Below are 22,373 nucleotides of genomic sequence, written 5' to 3'. Positions count from 1 at the left end.
AGTAGCTTCCCTGGAGAGATCTACAGCGCTTAGCTGCCTAATGCTCTCGGCCACCTTGGATGGACAAGACTGTCAAATGCCGCCATCTGGTAGTGAATCGCAGCTTTCTTATAAGCCCAGTAATTGTTAACTGGGAAGGTGTGGATGTTAGTGGTGCGTTCGTGGACATCACGTAAGATCCTACCCCAGAATCTACTTGGACAAACTGCCCGAAATGCATTGAGAGAAACATTTCAGGGATTTTGAGTCATTCTGCACTCCAGATGGGTTAATTGGGTTACAAATTTTAATCAGATTAATCATGATGATGGATTAATCCGTGTTGACGCGTTAATTTAGACAGCACTAATAAAAATAGATCTCTATTTCCTCACTCTAAAAAATGTTTTGTTGGCTCAACTCTTTAAGTTACTTAATAATATGCAACGTTTGTAAATCCAGCAAGTAAATTTTAGGTTTGGCTAACACAACTGCTTTAACAAACCAGCATGATTTACTTTGACCTCCAAACACATAATTAAGTTTAAGCAACCTAACATTAATTTAGATTTTCCTAAAATATCAAGTTGAAAAATTACATTAGTAATTAGTAAAAAATGACATTACTCTAACTCATTTTTTACATATATTTTACTCTATCCTATCCTGCAAATGGTGTCAAGTTTCTAAAGTAACTTTTCTAAAATCACACATAGCTATTTCATTTATTCCAACTGATTAAATAGTTTATTGCAAAAATTTTTCCAAGTAATGCAATTCCGTGTCATACAACATAAATCAAAGAGCAGCCCTTTAACTGTACTTCAGTAGAATCCCTCCACAAACGACCTCAGTAAGAAAGAAAATGTAGAATGTTTATTACCTGGACAAGGTCTGTTTAGTGAATCAGAAGCCAAAACATACCAATTCACTCCATTTTCTTTACTCCACAATGGTGTCTTCAAATTCCGATTGACTGAACACACCAGGCAATCAACATTGTGTAGAGTCTTGATAGCTGGGAAACAAGCAGAGCAATGGGGCCTGATGATCAACTTTGAGAACCACTATAAAGATTTGTAAATGTATATTAAATAAAACAGTCAATAAACTATGAAGTCTTCCAAATCACAATAATTTTAAATCATGCCCTTCTAAAATACCTCAGAAAACAAACATTACAACGTAAGGCAATTGGTTTTGCAAATCTGCTTATTATTAAGCATTAACTTTAACCTATCAACTTGGTAAATATCGCAGAATAATAAAAAAAAAAAAGACAAAACGTTTTAATGTTCAACAACGCAACAAAGGTAACGTATATAAGCCCCATCATTAAGGAACACGCTTTGGGCACACCAAGGTCTTCCAGGACAGTTGTTCCTTCAATCACAATTTTAGGGTGGAAGAAATGCTGCTGTATGTCTGGTGACTACATTCTTTACCACTTCTTCTGGGAACTGTTCCTCACTATCCTGCCAAGTAGGTTAAAAGGGCATATGTCGGGTTTTTTTTTTTTTTTGTACCATTTAAAAATAAAACAAAAAAGTGAGACTTACCTACCAGCTGTTCTCTGAAGAGATCCTCCTCTTTTTTTTTTTTTTTCAGATACACCATCAGGCAACGGATTGCGACCTCTCTCTTTGTTTCCATCGAACTCTGTAGAATAAAAAAGAAAACAGTTTACTAGGCGAAAAGTCTAAAATTGTAAACTTATGGGACTTGCAGTGTGTCCACTGTGCAGTGTGTGCAGTCTGGTCCAGTTTTTAAGAAGGTTGTTTCCAAGTTAACAGTGGTGATCCTTTAGAATTCATTATTCAGCTGTGAAAAAAGAAGAAGAAGGACACAATTAAATAGTAAAAAATGTTAATATAATACACAATGTCACCTGAGCAATGGCGGTACATTAGCTAATATCCAATACACTGCTGTAATTTTTCGCTTTTTTTTCTTGAGGTGCCAAGCGGATTACACACTTCAAACTCATCCACATACAAAATGAGGGAAATGGCTGGACTCTCTCCTGATAACAATTTATTGTACCCTGACAAGTGACAAATTTTAATTATAAGTGGAAAAACTGACAATGTACTCTCTTATTTGTGAAGCACGTTTGCTAGCTAAAAGTAATGGCTAGCTAACCTTTTTTTAAAAAACAAAAACAAAAACAAAAACAACAACAACTCTACTCTGCTAAATTATGATTAAAACTATCAAATTTTAGGTCTTTAAAGATGACCTTACCTGAAGCCAAGTGTACAAATATAACTTGTAATTCATCTATTTAGAATTCAGTGCTTTGTTATCTTACCCAACACAGTTTCGGGAAAACACACCTCAACTCCCACAAAGTGAGAAGAATGCTTCTTGTGCCCGTGATGATACAAACATATGCTACGGGGTTGCCCTGTGCTGCATGCATGGTCTCATACAAACCTATGGCTAACCAAAGTAAACACCAGAGTGACAGATGTAAGTAATTACAGAAAAAAATACATTGCCTTTTACTTTTGTAGAGTAACAACTCAAATAACAGGCTAAGTTTCAATGTGCATCATGTAGCTGCCATTGTCAGACTAAGCTTACACAGTAAACTTATATACTGTAGATGCTGACGTACTGCAACTTACAACACGTGCAGTTGTTCAGGTGTTGTGGCAAAAACAAAACCAAAAGAAACCCTTTAACCACTTTTAACCCCTGACTTTGACACGTCTTTTTATGTGATATCGCCTGGTGATTAATAAATTAACAGGATTTACTTTGATGAGTTTCTGTTCAGGCTCAAATCGGTTAAAGGGTCTCAGTGATGAAATACTAATAATAACTCCCCAAAAGTATCGAGTCTGTTTTGAAAATGTAAGGAGTAGAAAGTTCAGATATCTGTTTAAAATTGTAGGGAGTAAAAGTTAAAAAGGAGTCACAAAAAAGTACTGAAATCCAGATACCAGAAAATTGTACTTAATTATTTACTGCCCGACTCTGGAGATGAGGAGAGGTTTTTATTAGTCGTTGATGTTAAAGTGTTAGAATTGTCATCAGTTACTATGAATCTATGTAATCAATATACACTAATAATGTAACATTACACAGTATTAACCTGAATGAATTTTGCCTCCTGAGGGTTACAGCTGTGAATGATGTCATCAATGGGCATTTTTTTGTGTTTTTATTTGTGTGTCCTCAGTTTCCCAGCATGCCCTGGGTGTGGTGGTGGAGGTGGATGAGGGGGAAAGATCTGTCCTGCTGCCCTGTCAGTACTTTGGGTTTATACCTGAGAATCCCACAGTGATGTGGACTCGCAGTGATCTCCATCCCAAATCTGTCCATGTGAGACAAGACGAAACAGACGATCTCAGAGGACAAAACCAGCGTTACAGCGGGCGCACATCAATGAGACCTGATGCTCTGGACACTGGAGACTTCAGCCTCACTCTGACAAAACCAACAAAGACTGACAGCAGCATCTACACCTGCTCCATCAGTGATGGGAGAGAAGAACGGAGACTGAGAGATATCCAGCTGCAGGTCAAAGGTCAGCCACAAACACCTTGTGTACAGGTCAAAGATCCTTCACAGATATTGAGCTTTAATCCTAGAAACTGAAGCAAAAATTGATCATTGAGATTTTTCATCCAGTTAGTCCTGATGTAAATATTACGCTCATGTTAGGAACCACTCAATATGTGTGCGTATCAGTGTGATGTGTAAATCAAAGTGTAGCTAGTAACTGTAGTATCCTTAAGGGTAGGTTTTTTTAAATTTAAGATTTAACACATTACATTTATCAAAGATTGTCTACGACAGCTGGTTGCTGACATGAATACCTCAAATATGTTATCCTACACCAGATCAGATGTTAGAAGTTATACACACTACAGAAGAGGACAAATTATTAGCCCGCCTATGAAAGTCAAAGGAGCTTGCAAAGAAAAGTGTCTGGACTTCTTTAAGTTGCTTGAAGACGTTTCACCTCTCATCCGAGAAGCTTCTTCAGTTCTAAGGTCAAATGGTGGAGAGTCCCAGATATAAACCTAGTGGGAGTGACCCCCCCACAGAGGGACAAAAGGACCCCTGATGATCCTCTAATCGCCTGAGCCAAGGTGTGAAACTGGGCGTGGGCTCCAATCAGCCAGAGTTTCGGGTGTGTTCATTGTGAAACCTGGCCCCACCTTATCATGCGAATTCCTGAGGTCAGATGGCCCAGGATGTGAGTGGGCGAAAGAGTGACCTTTGACCTTTAGATGCAGATGGACTGCTGAGCAGCTCAGCAGTCCATCTGCATCTTAAGGATAAAGGTCACTCTTTCGAGGATGCCAATGTTCACATTTTGGACAGAGAGGACAGATGGTTTGAAAAGAGGAGTGAAAGAAGCCATCTATGTCCACTGTGAGCGACCATCTTTGAACAGAGGCGGGGTTTACGACACCAGCCTGTCTGCCATCTATAATCCAGTTTTTGAGATCCTTCCCAGACGCCTTAACGCCCACTCACATCCTGGGCCATCTGACCTCAGGAATTCGCATGATAAGGTGGGGCCAGGTTTCACAATTAACACACCCGAAACTCTGGCTGATTGGGACCCACCCCAGTTTCACACCTTGGCTCAGGCTATTAGAGGATCATCAGGGGTCCTTTTGTCCCTCTGTGGGGGGTCACTCCCACTAGGTTTATATCTGGGACTCTCCACCATTTGACCTTAGAACTGAAGAAGCTTCTCAGATGAGAGATGAAACATCTTCAAGCAACTTAAAGAAGTCCAGACGCTTTTCTTTGCAAACTCCTTTGACTACGATGACCTGGATGACTGAGAACCTTCACAGACACCCGCCTATGAAAGTTCATTTTATAAAAACGTATTTACCAGGTGTCGTTAAAGACAGGAAGGCATTTTTAACAAAGCTGTTTCAAACCCTCTAGTTTTGTTTTTCATCATTATATGAGTTTACTTTGCACACAAAAAGTTATTAACCAAAAATAAAAATTACCACATGAACAGATTTTTCTCAAGTCCAGACTGATTATTTTGTCTTTGGCCCGGTGTTTTCTGAGTGAAACTCAAACCCTTGAGTATCAATACCTGGAGTTTTGAATACCTGGGTTTTTGCCATCTTGATTTTCTCAAGATAGCGCCTGTGTGGATTTATTTGGATTCTGCTTGTAAATTTGTCCTCAATGTTGTTGCTCCTTTAAGTTTCAGACAGTGCATGCCCAAGGCTAGTCTTTGACTAACTGATTCTACCCCGAGCCATTAGAAAAGAATGTAGAAGATGTGAAAGAGGGTGGAAAAAGGAGACGCTGTATGTTTGTCTGGAAAGTTTATCAGAGAGCAGTAAAGGCCGCCAAGCACTCTTATTTTTCTCAACTTATTGCTGCTAGCTTGCATAACATGCATCATGTTTTGTATAACACTATAAATTCTGTACTTAATATTGAAGCCCATGTTCTTTTGCAGTCTTCTGATGTTACGTGCAATCACTTTATTAATTTTTCTGTGGACAAGGTTTCTAGCTTGAGACCTCCGACTCTATCTATTGCTCACCTGGCCATGCATGTTTCTTGCTCAAGTCTGTTTTCTGCTTTTCTACCAATTGCTCTACTTGATTTAGAGACAGTTGTGTTAAATGCGGTGGCACAATTTTTAATTGGTAGAAGGAAATTTGAGCACATCAGTCTTGGCCTCTCTACATTGGCTTCCCATCAAATTTAGGATCCGTTTTAAATCTGTTTTCTTTTATTGGGTTTTAAATCTTTAAATGGTCTGGCTCCTGTTTATTTGTCTGATCTGCTGTCCCCACTCGTTCGCTTTTGTCAACTTCGGTTGCTTTCAGTCCCTAAGTTGCGGCTGAAACTTAACCCTGATGGGGTTTAAGCTCTTGGGGGTGTCTGTGGTTCCCGAGCGCTGGGGCTACGAGAAAAGAAGGCCGGGGAAATGCAATAGGAGTACCCCCATCGCAGGGGGAAGCGTAATACCCCAAGCGACAGGCTCATCGTAGTGGCGGCATTGTCGGAGGGAGAGGGACAAGGAACGCGAGAGGGGTAGTGGAGTACCCCAAACTGATAAGAGTGGAGATTGGCGGTACTAAGGCTGCGGCTTTTTTTGAGGGATTCTGCGGGCACTAGGCGTGTGACTTTCCCTACATGCGGTTATTTGCTAGCACGTAACAGAAAAGGGAGGCTATGTCATGCACTGGACCGTGGCAGTGGAAGTATAAGATCGAGGTAGGAGGTGCAGCGGCGACACCGAGGACACGGCCGCCACGACGGGCCACGTTTCACTATCAAGGATTGGAGAGCAGCAATGTCACTCAAGACCTTCCAGGTCTACTCGAGCACCTTGCGTTTCAACAACCGAGAGGCCAGATAAGCCAGGCGGTGTCGCGACCCCGAGGAGCGCGGCTACCACAAACTGGCCCCTATCAGAGCCATTTGGGACGAGTGGTGCGCGAGACTGCCTTGCATGTACCGGCCAAGCCCCGAGGTCACCGTAGACGTGCTGCTCCTCACCCCTTGCTCTTGGTACTTTTCTGGGTACCGGGATGACCAAATGATTACGACGACGAGCTCAAAAGGTGAAGGCTCTTCCTTGGCGGTTAGGCAAAGCCCTTGCGCTCCCCGCGATTGAGGCCAGGGCGATCGCCCCAGTGCTCGCCCAGCCCGCCGCCGCTGCAACCAGGTGCCCCGAGGGGTCACGTGAACACCCCACCGACAAAGCGTGGCATGTGTATCGCAGGAGCAAGGACATCAAGGCCAAGACCCGGTGCCACCTGCACATGTGCTCCAGATACGCGATCACCAACTGCCCCAGCTGCGCTTTGCTTGGGGGTCCCCTCGGGCCGCGACGCCCGCACGCCATCAGCGCCACCAGAAACCCCACGGAAGCACAAGGGTTAACATAAGTCCAATAAGTAGCCGAGATGCTGTTCGATCGGTGGCATTGTCTCAGACGTATCATGCTTGACACGCTTGTCGTGTATTACAGATGGCAGGTATGCAGTCGCTTGATTCGTCAGGGTCGTGTGGTTTGGCAATACAGAGAGTGGCTATAGTGAGTCTGCCGGTCAGTGGTGTTGTTTTCTTATGCAAAGTACCAAATGTTCCTTACGGCAATACGTCGAATCCCAGCTTGCGATGTTCAGACGTAAGCTCAGCGAACCAACTGGTAATCTGTTCCAGCAAGCTGGACGGATTTTTGCGTCCCGCGAAACACAGTTCGCCTATGTATATGATATTCTTTTCCACCGATTTGTAGAATGTTTCTCGTCAGGATACTTGGCACTAATATGTCACATGGTCCGCGTGAACACATCTTTCCAAGACCCTCCTAGTGTTATCTACATCCATACTTTTTTCGCGTATAGAGGCTGACACACACATAGACAGGATTCTTGGTCTGGACCTTGCGTCTCGGACCTCGCATCTGAGTTACACAGCACACTTCTTCATGGCATGGAACATTATGTGTAGTGTAGCAATACACTAAGACACATATTAAGACACAAATAAAGAAGCGCATGAAGAATAACATGGAATGATCTGTACCTTTTATGCAACTTAATAAAATTACACATTTTGTGCTTTTTAACTAAGTTGCTCTGTGAACACAAAGCTAGGCCTAACACACAATGTTGCGGGGCTGTGTATGTTTAATTAGAAAATTACATTTGGTCGGGGTCCGGTGGGTTTTTTGGTCGGGAACTGTGCGCTCAGTCGGGGGAATTCGTGAGATTATATAAAGACGTGATCTGACAGTTGCCTCGTAGAAGCCGGATGTTGTATTGACAATGTACTCCTTGAATGCAGCTGTGCGAGCGCTAACCTTTGCGCTGTGTTTCTTGTGCCGGTCCTCTAGTCAAAGCGCAATTAAACAAAACAGCAGTTACAGAGAGCGCTGTGATCGGGTGAATGGCAGATGCTATCACATTACCAGGCATTTTAGACAGTCCGACATCTGTGTTTTACAAAGACAGACTGCGTATCTCACCCACCAACCATTTGTACAGTGTAACACCCGTGAGATCGGGGTACCAAGTTACTATCCGCTTCCTCAGCTGCAGTGACGAAGGGCAATACATGTTAGGGGGGGAGCTTTTCACAGTTTTCGCCAAACCTGAACACTTGAACACTGGGGTGTATATTATACCATAGTAACCGTCTACGTGGCGTGTAATGGAGATATGGAATCACACGATGAGTCAAACAGAAATCCCGGCGGGTTGTTTGTTCAAAAGTCCAAGCCGCCACAATGCCTGAAGGTCATGGAGCTGACAAATGTAGAATGTGTATATACAAACGAAGAGGGGCAGATGATCAGACATGCTCGCAAACGACGAGGTCTGTTCAATCGAACAGAAGCGAAACTTCTACCACCGAGTGTATGTACAGTAGTTCGTGAACATAGCTCAAGAGTCCGCGGATGTTTGTCCGCTATTGTAAAAAATGATAATGATATGTCATGTGCTCTACTCTATAGCCTTGCCCTTTACAGTTCTTGGAACCCATCAACACCAGTGTTCACTTGATAGACATATCACCACACAGTAAGGGCACAACAATGTTAGCAGTTTTTTTTTTTTTTCAAAGTGTGTTACATATGTCCTAACACTTTTGTTTTTCTTTTAATTTGCAGTTGACGGGCTGAAAAATGCGATGGAAGAGTACAAGAGTACGATAAAAGAGCTCAGTGGCTGTTCAAAAGCTACTGTCGCCGTGGGAGGGCTTATTGCGACGTTGATTGTGATCGTTCTAGGGTTTATGTATATATGATCGCCACTTGGCTTGTATGTGTTTATGTCAAGTGTGGAAATAAAAGAAAATATATCATTGCTTACATGGCTTTTATTAGTGCCACTTTATTAAAACTTTTATTAAATGTGGAGTTGTAATTATTTTTATACCATAAATTTAAAATGCGCTCATAAAGAGTTGGCGCTCAGTCCTCTTAAGGTCCTAAGCTTCGTCTGGTGTGAATGTCCAGACGATATATTGTGTAAAGGTGACTTAGAGCGCAAGAAGGCCAATGCAAGCACGCTTACAGACACAAATAAGTTCTAGGTCAGAAAGTGAGAGATACATTTAGCTTGTAACTGCATTTGTGCTTGCATAGCAACTGTTGATGCAGGACGTGTTAAAGATAAGCATGAAAAGAACAAGTCAACGAGAAACATCTGGAGGGTGAGACGGTTGAAACAAACAGCCATGTATGGTAAAAAGGTTGCAGATAATGGAAACTTGTCTAACTGTCATTAACTGTAACTGATGCATATTATCTGCTTTGCTGACGCAAGAAGGGGCTAAACCTGACATATCAAAACCATTTTGAAGCTTTTTAGCGGAGATCTACGCTGATGATGCTCCCCATGCGTGTGTTCAATAAAATCATTGTTTGACTGAACTCATCTGGACCAGTGTCAATGGAAAATTGTACTTCGTAGTCAGTATAATCTTTTAATGATAAAGTTTGCATATGGTAGAATACTGCATGTAATCATTTGTGTTTAGAAGTAATATTAGCTGGTGGCAATATTGAAAGAATGTCTCATCCTAGGAGGTCTGTAACATTCCAGGGTGTTCTGGCATTCACCCCCACATCCTACGAGCATGGGAGAGGTCGTACCTTGTCTTATTGTTTTACGGTAGGATTAAACGTAGCTATGTCAGTTTTAGTCTAAGTGCCTTTTTACATATAGATGAACTGTTGGACTTTCCAGACCAGCAGGTTAAGGGAAGTCATTTATGGGTCACACTCTGACACACACACCAACACACACACACACACACACACACACACCAATGTAAGGAACAAACGCTCACTGGAGTTTATAAATAAAGACCAGGGCAGTCCTCAGTGCGAGTCTCAGTTCTGGAGGCTGCCCTTGCTAGCAAGAAATTCTGTGTTTCTCTTCTCTGATTCTCTACTGAAGAAGTATTTTAGAATATATCTCTTAACAACCAGTTTTTGTTTGTTTTCATCCTCAATATAAAAGAATCAGGACCAAAGGCACACCTTACCGTTTTTTGTTGTGTGTGTCTTGCATTGTCTGTACGTATTACTATTTACTCCTGTGCATGTCCCTACCTGTATAACATATAAGCTGTGTCAATAAAAGAAGTCAACCACATGAGATAGAGTGATGAATCTGTTTTATTTGTCAACAACCCCAAACCCATAATATATATGGGGGCATGATGAACATTAAAGGTACAAATGATTAGAATGTGAAAAAGGATCACACAGCATTTCACTTAGTGGATTTGATGCCAGCCGTAATGTTTCACACGATCGATGGTATCTGGAGTCACATGGGAATCCATATCCACTGGTTGTCATTCAATAACATGCGGGCAGTGAGTCTATCCTCGGGCCTGCAGCTTCAGCAGTTTGAACACAATTCGGCTGACGTGTTCACACCACATCACATTGGGCATTACAGTTATAAGATTACGGTTGCAGTCATGATCATCAACTTCATCTGGATCTAGAACCCGTTTGATGAGTTCAACCGTAGCAATGTCCGGATCGAAAAAGCTTAGCGTCTGACATCAACATAACTCTGACATCACTGATCAATAATCAAAGAACACACAGATCAAACTGATTGATCAGCCATCAGAGGAGTCGGATCAATGGAGCTGCTTCTGTTCCTGATGTCCCCTGTTTGATCCTGGACCTGAACTCTCCCTGCAGAGACAAGACAGTCAGACAAGGACAAACAACAACAATAGACCAAAAACAAGAGTGGAGCTGCAAATAAGGCCGAGAGGAACGCTGCAGAAAACTGTTCATGTGTGAATTCATCACTTCATAGATTTCTTTGAGCACTAAAATCAGAGCTGCTTCTATTTCTAATATGACAGCTGTACATTAGAGCTGCAACACTTTAAATGTGAGCCATAAAAACATGATACTCTACAAGTGCATTCAGCTCTGACACTGTCACATCATGAAGGAGACGTGGAAATCACTTTGTTACACAAATCAAAGTCAAATCAATTCCATGTACTAATGAGAAGTGAAAGGATTGAAGGGTGGAGCAGGAAAAGCTTGTAGAACTGGGGGATCATATATAGATAGGACCGTGGGGTGTGTTTGGAGGTGTGGGGCCGCTCCTGAAATTCAGATACTTTATCTCCAATAATACTGAGAGCCAGGAGAAAGGACAAGAAACGATTCATTCATCTGAGTCTTAATTGTCACATCTGAGAAGTGACAATTATTTCTGCATGTATGACCTGACACTAATTTGACCCCCTCACACCAGGTCAACGAACCACAGCTGTATACTCTTCTCTACTACATCTAACTAGAAGCAGCTATCTGTCTAATGTACAGCATGATACAGACAAACAAGAACATCTCATGTATTGCACTCATACGCAGAACACGGGAGACTTAATGCAGTAAGTCAAAGAATATAGTTTAAATGTTTGCAAAGCAGGGAAACACAATTATATACATCACCAGTACATCAGTCACACGCTCACTTACACCACTGGAGCCGGAGATTAAATACATCATTACTTAAAGAACAAGACTTCATTAATTATTTCAAAAAAGGAATGGGCAACATATTTAGATAACAATGGCCCACCAGGAATATCACCGTGTGTTCTATGGGAAGCTGGAAAGGCTAACATAATATCTTATTGTTCACATAAGACAAAGGAGGGAAAAAGGCTTGTATTAGAACTGAACAAGAAATTCGATCATTAGACTCTGCCTGTGATGCCAACAACAAGCTAAACCAACAAACTAAAACTAGAATGAAATAATTCACAAGCGAACAGTTTCTGATGCAAAAGCTGCGTTTGGAGAACCTTGAACATGGTAATAAATCTGGAAAATTTCCCCCCAAAACCACTTAAATCTAAATAAGGAAAAAACGCTTCCACTGGGAAGATTCCTCATGATCAACAATAAATACATAAAGATGTTAAAGATTGTTATGAAGCTTTATACTCATCACAGATTAATCCAACTAATGTACCATTTTCTGGATTCACCTCATTCAGTGTCTGAATTCTGAAACAGCCCAGGTCCACATGGTTTTCCAGCCATTTTACATTTTGGCCTACACTGGCACCTTCTTTTTTCAAGATGGTAATTCAGATTTACAATAATCACACACTATCTCCAAACATGATCTCTGCCATCATTAGTCTGCTTCTTAAACCAGCCCAAGATCCTACGCTTCCATCCAGCTACTGCCCAACCTCACTCACAAATGTAAGCCTTAAAATACTTTGCACTTGCCCAAAGATTATAAAAAAATCTCTCCATTCATAATCCATCCTGACCGAAGATGTAGAGTTCCTCTGAGATAGACACCTGAGAATAACTTTAAAAACTCTACAAAAACCAAAACACAGTGGTGATCTACAACTACCACATTCTTTACACTACTTCTTATCCAACAAAGTGCTGTGTTTCAGAATGGATTAAACCTATTAGACTGGTCATGGCTGGACCAAGAACAAGCACTCTGTGGAAAAGTACAAATCTGTAATCTGCTTGTTAGGCATCATAACTGCTTTAAAAGCCTCAATATAAACACCCGGAGAGAATGATTAAAAGTAACAGTCTTAACGTATCCCATTTAAATTTTGAATAATCCAGTAATGTCAGAAAAATGAGCCTTACACACTCAAACACATGCACGTACTCCACAGACAACTCTGCTGATAACTATATACATGCTATTCAGATAAAACTGAGGTAATTGTACTCGGTCCTAAAACTCTTGGTTTGTAACCAGATACTTAGTCTGGAGGCGTCATGTTGGCCTCCAGTAACTCTGTGAGGAATTTCAGACTCATTTACTTACTTCTAGATTACATCAGTTTGAGGAGAATGTCTGCATAAAAACAACTGGATGAATTTGTTTCACTGATCACTGACCAGATCAGCCGACCACCATCAATGAACTACATGGTCACTGATGGTGGTCGGCTGGAGGCTTGTCTCCCTGTATGCCCTGCAGCTGGCTGTGGGGTTTTCTGTGACTGTGGTCGTTTGGCGGCTTCCTGGGGGCTGGAGATCTGCAGGTGTCATTTTGGGGAATCTGTGTGAAGACCTTTGTTGTGATTTGGCGCTATATAAATAAAATTGAATTGAATTGAATTGAATTGTGTCTGCCTCGGTTGGTGGTGGGAGTGGTGGTGTTTTTTTAAGTAACGACCCCAATCCTGATGGCAACAAAGAAGGGAAATAGCTCCAACACGCACAAACATTTGATCACACAGCATGTACTTAACTAGATAAATAATTTATTGCTGCTTAGTGATGGTGGTCACGCTCACAGAGAGCCGATGAAAATCGACCAGAAACCAAATCAATATCTGATTGATAATGGAATCGGAATCACTAAATTCTTATCAATTCCAAATCCCTACTTTAAACTTAGTACACTCATGTGCCCTGCCTGGGACGGGGTCCGCTGGTCGCTTGCAGGCTCTTTCATATTGTTGTCTTCCAGATGCTCTGTGCTTTTATTTTCTACTTTTTCTGTTGCAGCTGTAGCAGTCGGAGATTCATTGCGTTTCTATTTGTTGTCTGTCTTTATTATGTGATGAAAGATTTTTGAGTTTTGTGTTATGTTTATTTGTAGCTTCATTTAAAGGAAGAAGAGCTTGTGAATTGGAACCACCACAGAGAAAGGGAGTGAAAACATATGTGCAGAGGAATGCTGTGACATACGATACTTCCTCCTGTGTTAACAGACAAGTTAACGGTCTCTCTCCTTATAAGGAATGTTTTGTTTTCTATACATACCAAGCTATCTCCTTTTTCAACAGACAAGCTAAAGGTATCTCCTTTTAAGGAGATATTATCAGTTCCATACATGCCACTCCTACTGCTGTGGAAACTTACTTGAAGTATAAATAAAGAATGTGCTAAGAGCCCTGGGCGGTTTTCCTCTGTGTAACATCTGTTCTGCACACGTAGGCAGTAGCTGAATGGTGCAGAGCCGATCGGACCAGGGACGGGGGATCGTCCATGTATATGTACATGAAAAAGATATCTTGAGTCTGAGTTTCTTTGTCTTCTAACAATTTTCTCCTCACATTATGTTTTCTCCCTCCTGCCTGTGTCAGCTGGGACATTATTGCACATGTACTGTAACAACAGAACAACCAGGAGACAAACTGAATGCAGAGCTTGAGAGTCCACAAAACACAAAACTGGGTCAATGATCCAGGAACCATGACACTACTGTCTTTATATGATCTAATCCAAAAGCTTGCTTAGATTTCTCATTATGGATGATTTGATTATAAATCAATTAATGGTTCATCCTGTGAGATAACGCTTTCCGTTTCTATTTTCCGTCACTGATAGTGGTGCCCCAGTATTTTTCTTCTTCAGTGCAGGGTCATAGTTGAGTCTATCCCAGCTGTCGTTAGGCTAAAGCATGCAGCCTGTATAAGATAGTGTAGGTCTAACACAGAGAGAACACAGTGTGTGAACCAATAAAATCCTCTCTGACCTTTGACTCTCAGATTGCCCACTGCTTTCTTAAACACGATGTTTCCCTCTTGGCTGTAGACGGTGCAGGTGTAGACTTGTGTGTCTCTCTCTGTGGGGTGTTTCAGGGTCAGACTGAGGTCTCCAGATTTCAGCAGGTCTTTATTCATCTCTGTTCGGCCTCTGTAATCCTGATCCTGTCTATCTGGCTGATCACAGCCATCCTGATACACGTGGACCTTCCTGTTAGCGTCTCTCCACTTCAGCATCATGAGGTAAATCAAGTGTGGTTTTACAGGACAGCTGTACAAAGTCCTTTCCTGCATCCACCTCCTTCTGGGGGACTGAGAAGACAGTGAAGCACGTGTAAGTGATACAGACAGCAACATCAACACTGATGGTAACATTACCTCCAATTCCACTCCTTGTTTCATCGACTCAGACTTGTGATATTTCCACGTGTGTTTATGTGGAATATCAGAAAGTTTTCATAAAAAAACATGCATGTAGTGATTGTGACTGAGACGTGAGCGCTAACAGCGTACACATATATGTGGGACTGACTGAGCTTTAGCAGTATGCTAGCCACATGCTAAACAAACATTATGAGAAACTCATGAAAGTCTCATGGATGATGTGGACACTCACAGTTCATCTCTGAGCTTTTACAGTGACCTCTGACCTCTGCCCTGTATCTACAGCACTCACCTCCACTGACAAAGAGCAGCAGGATCTTTCCCTCCCTGCTGTGGACGGTGCAGGTGTACGTGTGTGTGATTGTGGGGTATTTCAGGGTCAGACTGAGGTCTCCAGGTTCCAGCAGGTTTCTCTTCATCTTTGTTTGGCCTTTATAATCCTTGTGCTGTTCTTCAGGCTGGTCAGAGCCGTTCTGATACACATGGACCGTCCTGTAATCGTTGTCCTTCCACTCCACTTTAGCGTCTTCGGGCAGGTTAACTGTGGTTTTGCAGGGCAACTGGACAGACTCCACCCCCGATTTCACCTCCACCTGGTAAACTGAGAGAATAACAAAGGACAACATGATTAGGGCTGGGTATCGTCGCTGATTTTCAGAATTGATTTGATCGACAATTCGATTCATTTTGAATCAGGCAGTCAGAAATATTGTAATTCTGATCACGTATCAGTACATTTCCATTTTGTTTATATCTATAGAAAGCTGACTCTTGCGAGACTTTATGAAAGGTGTAAGCTGTTTAGTAAAGTCATGTTGTGGAGCTGTTTCACTGATCAATGACTGAGTCTGAAGGAGGTTTTCTGACTTCTGGAACAAACCTGGAAGTTTCTCTTCAGCTCTCTGTATCAGCTGTTTGTAACTCTCAACTCTTTCAGCTTCTGACACTAAACTACAAAAACAGTTCAACATGCCCAGAATATCTTTCTGTTACCTGGATTCACTTAGTCCATCATTGCGATTCTGATAGAAGGTCACATGAATCATTTAAGTTAACCCAGAGTTTATCCTGCAAGTTCACATGAAAGGGGCGGGGTTTATACATGTTTATACAAGTCCTCAACTTGTTGCACTGACATTCCTGTAACAATGCAACGCACAGTTTGCATGTCATTTAGGGGGTTTTAGTCAAATGTATTTCCCCAGCAGAGAAGTCACTTGGATGAGTGACGAAACGTTTCTCCCACAAAACACAACGTCCAGATGAACAGAATCAACTTTTGGAGATTCACAGCATATGTTACCATGGCGATTTTCCCTGTTAAAAAATGAACCACCTTCATAGCACAGAAAACCCAGGATTAACCCTGAAGCTACCTACATAACCAAAATCTGGAAGGATACCTGCTAAGCGTCAGTGTTATGGGTAATGTAGGAGGGACTCACCTGACATGAAATAAAATAACAGACCTCCAGAAACAACGAGAACCAGAATAATTGGGAGCGCTATGCCCCAGGATGGAAACCGCTCTATGTAGAAAACAATAAAAGAGCCTAATGTTAAAACATAATAATAATGATATCACAAGTATGGCTTACATATACAGAACCTTTGATATATATCTCTGACCTTTGACCTGCAGCTCTACTTTCTGTCTCAGGATGTTTTTGTCCCTGTAGATGGTGCAGATGTATCCTCCACTGTCTCTCTCTGTGGGGTGTTTCAGGGTCAGACTGAGGTCTCCAGTTCTCAGCAGGTCTTCATTCATCTTTGTTCGGTCTCTGTAAAGGCCGTCCTGTTTCTTAAGGTGGTCACTTCTGTTTAAATACACATGGACTATCCAGAGTTCTGGGTCAGAGCGAGTCCACTCCACTGTGGTGTCATCAGGCAGGTCAGGTTTTGTTTTGCAGGGCAGAATGACAGAGTCTGAGCCTTCCTCCACCTTCACCTCCACCTGCTGGTCTGAGAGGACAATAAATCACAAAATCGACTAGACATCTGGGAGCTGAGCATTAATGTTGCTGACCTCTAACTCTGTTGTAATACATTTAGCGTTTCTTTTTGTCCAATGAAACTAAACTGGATCTTTAATGCTAATATTCCATTTAATCATAATTTGGTCATTTCCAACATTAAAAACCCTTGATGCCATGGAAACATTGCTTAATGCACACAAAGACCTTTTCTAAAAGACGCTTATAAAGGTTTTCAGCATGCAAATGTAGTGTAATTTAAACATAACTAAGCGGTACTGAAAAGAAACAGCTGGCTGAACATGTGTATGTAATTAGACTAACAGGTCAGTGACATGATTGGTATAAAGGCTAAGTAAGAAAATGAAAGTTAGTTGTAGAGTGCTCAAGCAATACAAAAACACACCTGACAGAAACGTTTTCAACTGCCTTTGAAGGAGTCCACAGAACAAGGCTGGAGTGCTACACTGTTGTATGTAGGTAAGAGAATTTTATAACTAATTCTAAAATCAACTGGGAGTCGATGTAAAGCAAATAAATGAAGTGTGCTTCGAGCTTGTGTGGCACCTACAAGTGTATGGTCAACATTGTAATTTGGTTTAAACATTTATTCATGTAAAAGGCCTTATTTCATTGTGCTTTTGCTCTTTTCAGTTGAAGCTATGATGATGTAATTGCGCAGCATCGCCACAAGGGAGAAGTAGCTGTGAGTGTGATAGGCCGTTGCAACTCTCCTGTACCTCAGATGAGGAAGAGCCTGCAGAACAAACGCAGCTCGTGTCTCTTGTCTGTACTTTTCTATATAAAACAGACCCATAGAGATTTTGCATCTGAGTCAAAGCTCAGAGAAGAATCAAATACAACAAGATTACCATTACTGGGCAGCCTATCCAGATGGCAAGGCTTAAAAGACAGACAGCTGGATGCCATCAGCATAGAATTGATAACATTTAATGACCTCAGCTAAATAAAGGATGTAAAATAAAAAATAATGGACTCAGAATTGAGCCTTGCAGAACCCCACAGATCAGATCAAAAGTGTCCGAGCAGAATTTGCTTGCCCTGAGTTAAACTAAGTTAAAAGCTGAAAACAAAAGTAACTGTGGATATAAATGGCCAAATATAGGTCATGCTACTACTTTCAGTGAATGTGTAAATATCAGAGACATGGCAGGGCTACACAAAGGTCAGCTAAGGAACTGGACTCCTACCTGTCAGTGATGCTAACATTGCTGATGATAGCAGGACACCCTAAAGCAGGCCCTAGGTAACCTGCCCTTGGACAGTATCCCACATCCACATGATCCTTTGGGAGTCAGCAGACAAGTTAAACAACAGCTGGTTGAACTCAGCATTTTACTTTGCTTGTTAGCTTTTTTAATGAGGTCTTGGGTTTCACTGGGAGCCAGCAAGTGGTGAAAAACCTCAGCATCCCTGAAGAGTGTTACACAGTTTTTACAACTAAAAACTTTCATCAGAAAAAAGAAAATATCATGAATGATCTCTGCAGTTTTATACAAAGTGTTCTCCTCATTTTTCGTCTGCTTTGTGACGACCATGGAGCTTAGATCTAAAACGCTGTTGTTTGTTTTAAAAGGATTGGCAGAAGACTTTGAGTTTAAAGCTCTGATCCGTCTACAGTACTGACTCCTGACCTGCATGATAAGCAGGTGTTTGTTGCTGACCTTTGACCTGCAGCTGTATATCTGTCAGTGTCCTGTTCCTCTCTCCCAGCACTGATGGAGCAGGTGTAGCTGCTACTGTCGATCAGTTGTGGTTTTTTCAGAGTGAGGCTGAAGTCTAAAGTGTGCAGAGCATCACGCCTCACCGATGTGCGTCTGCTGTAACGCCGGTTTTGTCCTCTGAGATCATCTCCTCCTCCTCGTCGTAGGTGGACGGATTTGGGATGAAGATCACTGCGATTCCACATCATTGTGGGGTCCACAGGTATGAACCTGAGTACATACAGGGCAGCAGGACAGATCTTTCCCCCTCATTCACCTCCACCACCACAGCCAGGGCATGCTGGGAAACTGAGGAAACACAAACAGATGTAGAAATGAACTGCAAGCTGTGTGTTTGTCCCAGAGTCCTCACAGGTGACAAATTAGCTTCAGAAACCCAAGACAGGTGTTTGAACACTGAAACATGGACTCTTGACTGCACATAGTAAGCTGTTATAGTAAGTGTTTCCTTCACCACTTAATGTGAACATTGTGTTGTGTGTCTGTGAGAGTTTTGTACCCTTGTAAACCAAAATTTTTGAAAATTTTATTTTTGTGCATCTACAGATGAGAATTTTGTTTGTAAAGATTTTTTACACAAGTTACAAGTTGATTTTGTTAAGGTCTGTTTACAGATACAAAGCAAACAACTATGTTTAAATCTCTGCACTCAGGTTCCCTGGCTGTGTGTGACTCTCAACCTACGAGTACGAATTTTGACCTGATTTTTCTTCCTTTCAGCTGATTGGTCAATGTCATGTCAATCACAAATGTAACAATCCAATCAGAGAGCAGATGGGTTCAGCTGTTGGGGGGTGCTTTATGTAGCTTCAGGTCCTTGAAGGGAATAAATGCCCTTTTAAAATGCCAGCCGAGCGTTTTCCTTCATGACCACGAAGGAAAACAGTCCTGTGGTGGTAGTAGCTGCTATCGGATATTTACATAGAGATCCTCTATGTAAATATCCTCTACTGTATTACCCTTCAAGGACCTGCAGTTCAAAAAAGCGACCCTCCGACAGCCAATCCCATCTATTCTTAAATTAGATCTGCCTCGCCCAGGATCTAACACTGAACCTTGGTGAGTCCTACCTCCAAAACAAGTCGTAGAGGATGTGTACGGTTGTTTATATTCACTCTCATGTCATTTACTTCCTTAGAAACATAACTCTCATTGCATCTGTTCGTTTTATTATCAAGTATAAAAGTAACAGCCCTCTCACACTGCTTTTATCCTGTTTACGATTTCACTTTTTTCCTAATCCCAACTGACCTTTGACCTGCAGCATACTTTCTGTCTCAGGAAGTCTTTGGTCCCTGTAGATGGTGCAGATGTATCCGTGTGTGTGTGTGTGTTGTGTGTGTGTGTGTGTGTGTGTGGTGTGTGTGTGTTGTGTGTGTGTGTGTGTTGTGTGTGTGTGTGTGGAGTTTCAGGGTCAGACTGAGGTCTCAAGTTCTCAGCAGGTCTTTGTTTATATTCGTGCAACCACAGTAGAGGTTGTCCTGCTTTGTTTACTGTCATTTGGATGCACATGGACGCATCATGAGTCCAAAGTCAGAGTGAGTCCACTCCACTGTGGTGTCCTCAGCTCAGAACTTTGTTCTGCAGGCTAGGGTGACAAACTATGACCCCTCCTCCACCTTCACCTCCGCCTGTTGGTCTGAGAGGACAATAAACAGTAATATGAAGAACAGAAGCAGCACTAGTAATACTTATAGTATTTGAAGCAGTCACATAAGACTCATTTAGAATTCAAACAAAAAAATCCTTCAATTTGTTTTGAAATTCAATGCAGAAACAGCTCTGGACTGCTTTCTAAATATCTTCTTCAGGACTGTGTTAAATAAAAGGAAGGTTATAAATATAATGATATTATCACAGCTCACTGCATGAAGTAAGAGCTTCTAGAAGTAGTTCTTTAATTGGAGGTGTGAAACAGCCTGTCAATAAAAATACATTTTAAATTGGATTTAAAATTTAAGCATTAATCAATAATGAGATTTCTTTGAGCATCAGGGTCTCACAGGCATGTTGTTTTTTTAAGAAAGTAATGACTGAACAGGAGAAAGTGAATCTAAATAAATAAATCTGCAGATGTTAAAGGTCCTGTACCTAATGATTTGTCTGATTCGTTGCTTTTTTCTCAGAGCAGCCTTTATGTCCATGATCTGCATGGAAACACATCTATGGAGAGGAAATCAAGCTGCTGAGGGTCACATCTGCATCATTGTAGCTTCAGTGGATGTTTCAGTGTCAGGACTGAAGGCGGAGCTTTGTGCGTGTCACTGTAAACAGACAGATTGTTTTACAGCTCTAGTCGATTCTGCACACTCTGCACAGCAAGCCCCAATCACCCAGTCATACGAGCACTTTTTCTACACATCACAGAGGAAGTGGGGGCTCAGGATCGTTTGGCATGCAGAGTGATTGAACTGCCAACCATCCACTTCGTAGATGACCTGCTCCACCTGCTGCAGCCACCCCGATTGTGTTTGGAGAACTCGGGCGTGAAACTAGGAGGAAAGCCGACGTCCTCCTCTTTCCTCAGAAGTGATCTGTGGCCGGCCGGACTTCATTCCACAGATGTGCTTTAACAAAGTGTGAAGCTGAACTCTGAGCTGTGACAGTGAAGCAGTGTGAGAGTGTCAGTAGATGATCAGCAGAGGAAAGTGAAGCTGCTGTGAGCTGATGTCCTGAAGGGCTTTTAAAGAGTCTCTGAGTTTGACAGGAACATGAAGATGTTTGTGGTGTTTGTGATCCTCCTGCACGGTAAGTACACCTTCCTCTCTCTGCTCTCATCATCAGCTTTTCTTTCATCTCTCTCTCTTTAATGTGTTGAAGTGCAGCAGGAGGAGATTTCCATCAAACACTGGATTCTGATTCAGATCAAACTAACAATCCAAAGCAGCAACTTTCAAATCTCTGGATTCTTCTTGGTGCCTTTCAGATGAGCTCATGTTACAATCAGCTGCTGTGTGTGTTGTTGTGTAGCTGAAGCTCGGACTCACATTTCATATGTGACCAAAGGAAACTTGGTGCTGTGTGACACACTTTAGATTCTCTGCTGCTGCTTTGAACTCTTCAAACTAAAGAGCCAAACGGATGATTGACTGTGCAGCTCTGACATGGCACCAAATGTCCCTGTTATCAGCTGCTGGATGGACGTTATCAGAGCTTTTTAGTGCCACACGGATCACCAGGAGCTCCTCCTCTGTCTGCAAACAGGCTCAGCAGCTCTGATCATTGGAGTCAGCACAGAGTGTGGGGACATCTAGTGGTCGTGGAGAGAAGTGCGATCAAAGCTCTGCTGGTGAATGTAGTCAAGTCAAGTCAACTTTATTTGTCAATTCTGCCACATGTACAGGACATACAGAGAATAGAAATTTCGTTACTCTCAAACCCTAGATAAAATAGCAAATGAACATTTAAATATAAGAGAGTGATTAAAAAATGCAAATAAAATAATTAAAAAGTAAAAATTTAAATAAATACAATACAATTTTACGTATAACAAGAAAGCTATACAATATACAATATTCAAGTAAGGGTAAATGACATTGAGTGTAAACCAGGCAGAGTAGTGCAAATAAGCAAATAGTGCAAATGGAGATTTAGTAATATACGGTAAGAGATAGTGTAACAACAACAGTTACTGTAAGGCAGAGGTGTCGAACTCCAGGCCCCGAGGGCCAGTGTCCTGCAGGTTTTAGATATCACCCTGGGTCAACACACCTGATTAAAATGATTTGTTCATTACCAGGCTTCTGGAGAACTTTGAGACATGTTGAGGAGGTATTTTAGACATTTAAATCAGCTG

General features: G+C 41.8%; 2 protein-coding genes and 1 long non-coding RNA gene across 3 annotated transcripts in view; 2 read left to right on the top strand and 1 right to left on the bottom strand.

The window, feature by feature from the left end:
• Positions 1 to 22,373, top strand: part of LOC113017972 (uncharacterized) — a 286,973-nt gene that overhangs the window by 150,350 nt on the left and 114,250 nt on the right. The window lies entirely within an intron of this gene.
• Positions 10,352 to 15,919, bottom strand: LOC113017983 (uncharacterized). Its single transcript, XR_003271637.1, has 4 exons — positions 15,853 to 15,919; positions 15,152 to 15,460; positions 14,466 to 14,787; positions 10,352 to 10,660 (listed from the first exon to the last, which is right to left on the bottom strand). It is a non-coding gene; the product is annotated as an uncharacterized LOC113017983 (long non-coding RNA).
• Positions 21,039 to 22,373, top strand: part of LOC113017978 (uncharacterized) — a 14,341-nt gene continuing 13,006 nt past the window's right edge. Inside the window, exon 1 of the mRNA XM_026161061.1 lies at positions 21,039 to 21,325. Within this exon, the coding sequence (XP_026016846.1) occupies positions 21,289 to 21,325 (37 nt within the window). The 5' untranslated portion in view covers positions 21,039 to 21,288. The remainder of the gene's footprint in view (positions 21,326 to 22,373) is intronic.

The sequence above is a fragment of the Astatotilapia calliptera genome, unplaced genomic scaffold (genome assembly GCF_900246225.1).
Source record: "Astatotilapia calliptera unplaced genomic scaffold, fAstCal1.2 U_scaffold_3, whole genome shotgun sequence".
Lineage (NCBI taxonomy): Eukaryota > Metazoa > Chordata > Actinopteri > Cichliformes > Cichlidae > Astatotilapia > Astatotilapia calliptera.
This window is presented reverse-complemented; position numbering and strand designations above follow the sequence as displayed.